This window comes from Myotis davidii, unplaced genomic scaffold (assembly GCF_000327345.1).
Source record: "Myotis davidii unplaced genomic scaffold, ASM32734v1 scaffold284, whole genome shotgun sequence".
Lineage (NCBI taxonomy): Eukaryota > Metazoa > Chordata > Mammalia > Chiroptera > Vespertilionidae > Myotis > Myotis davidii.
Window position 1 is genome coordinate 335346 of NW_006295261.1, and position 7445 is coordinate 342790.

At 36.4% G+C, this 7445-nt stretch overlaps 1 protein-coding gene across 3 annotated transcripts in view; it reads left to right on the plus strand.

Moving 5' to 3' along the window:
• DCK (deoxycytidine kinase) overlaps positions 1–7445 on the plus strand; it is a 25619-nt gene that overhangs the window by 13726 nt on the left and 4448 nt on the right. For 2 of the 3 annotated variants that reach the window (XM_006769910.2, XM_015567923.1), the window contains exons 3-5: positions 3145–3338; positions 4527–4674; positions 6534–6649. In XM_006769910.2, coding sequence (XP_006769973.1) covers positions 3145–3338; positions 4527–4674; positions 6534–6649 — 458 coding nt within the window. The remainder of the gene's footprint in view (positions 1–3144; positions 3339–4526; positions 4675–6533; positions 6650–7445) is intronic. The other variant, XM_015567924.1, reaches the window with a different exon arrangement.

Sequence of the window (7445 nt, forward strand, 5' to 3'; positions counted from 1 at the left end):
TAACTCCAGCTCTGACTCCAGCTCTGAGATCCCGGCTTGCTGAAAGCAGGTTTCTGGAGTTTTTTTTAGCTTCTATATGTTACTATGTTTCAAACTGCCCGCTTAGAGGCCTGCAGCCGCAGGCGGGGAACGTTGGAGTCTGCTGTCACTGAAGCAAGCAAGCCTTATGTTCAGTTTAAGCTGCCTGGCTGCCGGCTGCCATCTTGGCTGTCAGTTAATTTGCATATCTCGCTGATTAGCCAATGGGAAGGGTAGTGGTTGTATGCCAATTACCATGTTTCTCTTTTATTAGTGTAGATATACTTTTATGAGACTACTGAAATCCAGTCGTATGTTACAATTTGATTACCTCCATTGGATTTTGGTGCTCATTCTCTGAGGATAGTTTTCTTTGGGTGTATATTGAGAGCTACTATCTTGTTAGTCCTTTGTACTTCTAGGTGGAGTTTCAGACAGTGTGTGGGATGTTAAGGGATACCTCAACTTGATCCAGGTTATTGTTAGGGAATAAGAAAGGAGTCAAGAGTGTGATAGGAATTAAAGCACAATAAATTTATTAAAGTGATAGTCTGAACTAGAGAAGTGAGAGTAGGTGACCTCATACCGAATACCTCAGTGGGGTCTGGGTGGAAGATTTTTATTAAACGTGGGCAAGGGGGGGGTGGAATGGGATGGTCCTCTGCTTGTGACACTGGGGGATGACTGCTGCTGGCATTCATCCTTGTCTCTTCTCAGGGAACAGGTGGTCAGTGAGGGTTGTGTGTGTGATGTTCCAGCCAAGTTGAAGGAGGATTAGAGCTTGCGGCCTTTGTTCCCTATTCTAACTTTCCTGCCTCATGAGGATAGTATTTTGGGGTACAAGATTGTAGAGTGTGAGGGTGGTGGACGAGTGTATTCCCTGTATCCGTACACTTTAAAAAAAATCCTCACCCATGGATATTTTTCACTGATTTTAAAAAGAGGAGGGGAAGAGAGAGAAATATCAATGTGAGAGAGAAACATTGATCAGTTGCTTCCTGTATGTGCCTTGATTGGGGATGAAACGGCAACCTAGGTATGTGCCCTGACTGAGAATTGAACCCGCAACCTTTTTGGTGTACTGGACAGTGCTCAACCAACTGAGCCACCCAGCTGGGCTGGATACTTTTTTTTTTCTGGACCTCCACTAAACTCAAGAAAGGGGATTTCCTTTTTTCATACTGAATACCTTTTTTTTATACCCATCCCTGATCTAATCCTTAAGGTTAGAGTGTGAATCACCCATTGTCCAAATCTCAGTTTTCTTAGAATATCATCAGTAGTGAAAAGTAGACTGTCTTCAGTTTCAACCCTTTCAAGGCCAGTCCTGATTTGGATGTTCCCCATTTAATCACACTCTGGGCAGTTGGTGTAGAGCTGGAAGAATTGGGTTGTTGATATTCTTGATCTGTTTCCCTAATCAGAACCTAAATTTTTACCTGTTAGCTTAGCTTGGGTTTTTCTTTTTTTAAGCTTTTTTTTTTTTTAACCTGCCACCTAGTGGCTGTAATGTTGCTATGTATTGACAAGCTGCCACAGATATTACCAAAATAATGAGACTGCCATATAAGATGTATCTCCCTTATCTTCTCTTCCCATGTTAAGTTTATCTTTAAAATATGCCATCAATACCCTAATTGGTTTGACTAAGTAGATAGAGCATCGGCCCGTGGATTGAATGGTCCTGGGTTCGATTCCGATCAAGGGCATGTATCTTGGTTGTGGGCTCTATCCTCAGGAGGGGTTGTGCAGGAGGCAGCTGATCGATGTTTCTCTCTCATTGATGTTTCTAACTCTATCCTTCTCCCTTTCTCTCTGTAAAAATCAGTAAAATAATATTTTCAAAATATGCTCCATCTCCTTTTGAAGAAATGAGGAAATGTGTCTTATAAAATCTGGTGTCAGTATTGAAATAAATTTAACATGACCTGGTTTTTCTGTTTCATTGGATTCTTTTTCACTGCAGGTAAATGCAAATGTTTTTTGATCTACTCATAGACCTTCTTTGAAGGAGTATCTGACATCCAGGAAAGGTGAAGGAAGTTTTGTTAAGAAAAAATGCATGTTAATTACTTAAAAGTTTATGAAATTATTTTAGACCTGCCAAACTTTACTAAGTAACAGTACATGATGAAAATATTCTTTGAAAACACAAATTTAACTACCTTTTCTTTTGAAGGGGAATGCTTGCAATAGTTAAAAGTACAGGATAAGGGACATGCAAATTAGTTGTCATTAGTAATCGCTGAGAAAAGGAAGGAAGCACATTACTTTTGCAGCCAAAATGGAGGTCACAAAAATTATGCATTAAGGTTCTTAGGGTATTTACTTATACTTTTGACACAATCTAATAAACTTAATTTCTGATTAGAAGGGGCTGTCAAGGAAGGGACTTTAAAGAGGTAACCGTGTTGACCACCTGACATCCAAGGAGAAAATAGAAAAACTGAAAACAGACAGGAACTAAAGAGGAATACCAATTTTGACTCATTTACTACTATTATAAGATCAAATAACAACTTGAAAAATGTATGCCTGATATTTTTATGTGTAGAATGGAAGCTTGTGCTTGATTGCTAACTTCTCTTGTGTATCCAGCAGTCAGTATTGATAGAGTTGTGAGTCTCAACAGGGAATGGTGGGGCTTATAAACTAGAGAGCATGTGTCCTACCTAGTGAAGCACATGTGACTTTGCTCTAACTGATTTTTACCAAGAGGAAATACAGGCACAGTATTACTTTGTTTTCCTATTTTTACAAAGAAAGTAAACATCTAGCTGTATTATATGAAATTATTTAGCTATTAGATATTGACAACTAATTTAAATGTCTTAAGAGTTCCATTTGGGCCAAACCAATAATTTCTGACATAGGCTGCTTGTGACCTCTTGTGAAAAAGATCTAAGGAATTGGTGGTTAAGCTACCTTTTCAAATTCTTCCAGGCTTCAGGTAACCTAAAAATACAGTGGGAAAGAGAAGAAAGAAGAGGACTTACTCATTTTGGTTTTGCTAATCATGATGCATTTATTTATGCAACTTCTCTTTATGAGCTTTTTTAAAAAATTAAAATAGGCCTATTGATCATTAACTTTGCTTTTTGTTTCTTTTTTTCAAATTTGAAACAGGAACTGACCACATCTCAGAAAAGTGGTGGGAATGTTCTTCAGATGATGTATGAGAAACCTGAGCGATGGTCTTTTACCTTCCAGGCATATGCCTGCCTCAGTCGCATACGAGCTCAGCTTGCCTCTCTCAACGGCAAGATCAAAGATGCGGAGAAACCTGTATTATTTTTTGAACGATCTGTGTATAGTGACAGGTATATATAATTACTTGTATTTATCAGGTTGGATCCTTGGCTCAGAACTGGAATTTTTTTTTTCTTCTTTCTGTTTCTTTGGATTCAAAGTAATAAGAGAGGTTGAGTTGGGGATTTGAGATGGAGAATGACATTTAATACTTTTAGCAGTTTCAAACTAACGGCATTAGGGAAGTTATAGTATTTGCTAGAGGCCCGATGCACAAAATTAGTGCAAGAGTAGGCCTTCCTGCCCCTGGCTGCCAGCACCAGCTTCCCTTTGGTACCCAGGACCTGGGCTTCCATTACACACCCCTGGCTTCTTCTGGAAGGTTGTCTGGAAGGATATCCAGTCTAATTAGCATATTATACTTAGTATTATAGGTAATTTCTAGATTCCATGGAAACTATAGGGAATATGTGGCCATCTCATTCAAATTTGTAGAGAAATTTTTTTCCTCCAACCCTCTTAAAATTCTCATCTGCTCTGGTTAAATCTGAACTATATTCTATCTAGACTCACCTGGAGCAAGAAGGTAAAAAATCTTTAAGGGGGCCTTGGAATTACCCTGGGTATGCAAGGATTCTTTTAATCTCTAGAGTTAGCTCAGAACAGGGGTTCTCACACTTTTGTTCTCAGGACCCCTTTCCATTCTTAATAATTATCAAAAAGTTCAAAGATTTTTGTGTCTTATTCATATTTCTGTTATTAGAAATTAAGATTGAGAAATGGAAAAATTTATTTAAAGTTAGCTATAAAAACTCATTATATATAAACATAAATAACATACTAGTGAAATTTACATTTTTCAAAGCAAAAAGAAATAGTGAGAAGAGCATTTTACATTTCTGTGAATCTCTTTAATGCCTGATTTAATGGAGGACAGCTGGGTTCTCATTTGTGGTTCTGTATTTACTCTGTTGAATATATTTTTTTGGTTGAAGTATAAAGTTATCTGGCCTCTCACACAAAACCCCTGGAAAGGTCTTGGGGCGTACCAGGGGTTCTCACACCACATTTCTGAGTACCACTGGGCAATACATAATTTTCTGTATTTGGAGATACGCTATTGGTTTTTTTTTCCTGTTATCCAAGGCATTATCTGCCACAGGTTTTAGGAGAAGTTTCTATGTCCATTTGGTAGATCCATCTTCTCTTTTCTATTTCTCTGTATTTTTTGGAAAGGATTTATGTAAACTCTCTTTCAGGTATATTTTTGCTTCTAATTTATATGAATCTGAATGTATGAATGAAACAGAGTGGACAATTTATCAGGACTGGCATGACTGGATGAATAACCAATTTGGCCAAAGCCTTGAACTGGATGGAATCATTTATCTTCGAGCTAGTCCAGAGGTGAGACAATAAACATTTGCTTGTTCCTTTGAAAATTTATTTATTTATTTATTTTTAAAAATATATTTTATTGGTTTTTTACAGAGACGAAGGGAGAGGGATAGAGAGTTAGAAACATCGATGAGAGAGAAACATCTATCAGCTGCCTCCTGCACACCCCCTACTGGGGATGTGCCCGCAACCAAGGTACATGCCCCTGACCGGAATCGAACCTGGGACCCTTCAGTCCGCAGGCCGATGCTCTATCCACTGAGCCAAACCAGTCAGGGCTCCTTTGAAAATTTAAAGTAATATTTGGAAAATTTCCAGTATTATGCAGTGAAGGCAGAATAATAAACTTCACTCTCAACCCTCTAGATTCCTACCTCCAAATTAAAAACTGAGAACTGTGTAGATAGAAGCATTCTATTTTCTCAGCAAACTAGAAACCCAGATTTGGCAGGTTGCTCTTTTAGGTTCTTGTTTGTTCTACCTCAGTTCTATTCTTCATTATTTCTTAACTTTTGCAGAATCTCTTATCACAGCTAGATTAAGAAACTTGCTTAAGCAACTTCTAGAATATGGGCTCTATGAGGTGAGACTTTGGATATTTTAGTTACTGTTGAATTTTCACTGTCTAGAATAAGGCTTGGATACACAGTAAATATTTCCTGAATGAATGGCAAAATTGATAGAGGATATCTGTCGTGGTTTTGGTTTGGAATGGGTGGGTAGTAGCAGCTATAGTTGAGAAGAGACTTAGTGGACCCTTGCCATTTTTAGTTAAGGGAGTTTACTTGAAATTGTGCCTTTCATCATAGGTTGTAACAGCTATTGTTTACATATGAAATTATGTAATGAATGCAGGAAGACCAAGTGGGATGCCTTTCATAAAACTAACCTAAATGAGAGCTTACATTTATTAAATTTCTGGTTTTGGTGCTTGCATTCCCATTTTTCTTTGATTTTTATTTCTACTTATTCCTTGAGTCACAAAGTAGGTTCTGATGAATGTAAATGTTACGACTCCTAGCCTGATAGAATACTGTGTTATATTGAAGCTCAGTTTTCAAAGGAACTATGTTTTTGATTCTAGGTGATGATTTTGTTCTTCTAATATCAAGTAAACCAGAATTTAATAATAATTTTGAAATTTACTTTTATTTCTGAAAATAATTTTTTAATTATGAAAATAAATGCAAATATAGAAGAAGGAATAATGATAATTTCATTGTTAGAAACAGATAATATCTTAAAGTCTAATATAAATCTTATTTCATTAATATTATTTATGATATCCTTTGATTAGAGGATCATTTAATTATTTGAAAAGAGAATTTATAATAGAATTAGCAGCACAGTTTTATTCTGAATTTTTTTGCTTTTTATCAAACTTATTTTAGACAATACATTTCAAATGTGGGTGCCAAAGGTTTATAGACTTATTTTTGAAAGTGCTATTTGGTTTAGAGCCACCAAATCGTTGAAAAGTATAGGGAGGGAAAAAGGAACTATTGTTTGTTCTTAGAAGGAATAGAGATTTTCGTTAGCATGACTGAAAAGACACTAAAGAAGAAAAATTTAATGGCATCAGACAAGAATAATTGTCCCCCCCACTCTCTCTTTTTTATTTTTTAATATATTTTTGTTGATTTCAGAGAAGAAGAGAGAGGGACAGAGAAATTGAAACATCAATGATGAGAATCATTGATCAGCTGCCTCCTGCATGCTCCCTACCCCCTCTTGGGGATCAAGCCTGCAACCCAGGCATATGCCCTTGACCGGAATCGAACTCGGGACCCGTCAGTCCCCAGGCTGATGCTCTATCCACTGAGCCAAACCAGCCAGGGTTATCCTCTCTTCTTATTGCTTGCTTTTAGAAATGCTTGAATAGAATATATTTACGGGGAAGAAATGAAGAACAAGGCATTCCTCTTGAATATTTAGAGAAACTTCACTACAAGCATGATAGCTGGCTCCTGCACAGAACACTGAAGTAAGACTTCCTTATTCTTTTTTACTACTCATTTTTATACTTTTGTCAGATTTTAATTAAAAATGTACAATATGTCCAATTTTTTATTTTCGAATTAGGTGTGGATTTTGATTCTTTTTATTTCAATGAGATCCATTTCCTTAAAGTTTTTATAGCTAATTTCCCCCAGTGGTATTGACAGCATAATATAAGGAATTTCACATTAAGTGATAAAGTAGGAAATATATCTGTGTATATTATTTAGGTACTCTCTTTCAGAGACTATTTTAAGATAAGACATTTCACATTTGTTCCTTAGATCAAGACTTGGGAGATAGTATAGCATAATTTTTAAGAGTATGTACCTTGGACAATCTCTGAGTTTCAGAGTGGTCTCCTTGAACTTTAGTTTTATCATCTTTAAAATGCAGACATTCCTCCTACTATCCAGTATGTTTTTGGTTTTTGAGGACTATTACATATCACAATGCCTAGCTTTATATATTATACCTGAGATTTTTAGATATGTGTACGTAAATCTAGGTGAGAAAGAAGGGGCTGTCCGATGAAGTACTTGCATAATAACTTTAATAGAAAAATGACTGACATTTTGATTTTTCTGTGTTATAATAATGTTTTTAGTTTTTCTCTTTTTTATTTTATTTATTTATTATTATTATTTTTTTATTGCTTACAGTATTACAAAGGGTATTACATATGTGTCCCTTTTTTTCCCCAGCCCTTGACAATCCCCTGGCCTCCCCTACCCCCCAGTGTCTTATGTCCATTGGTTATGCTTATATGCATGCATACAAGT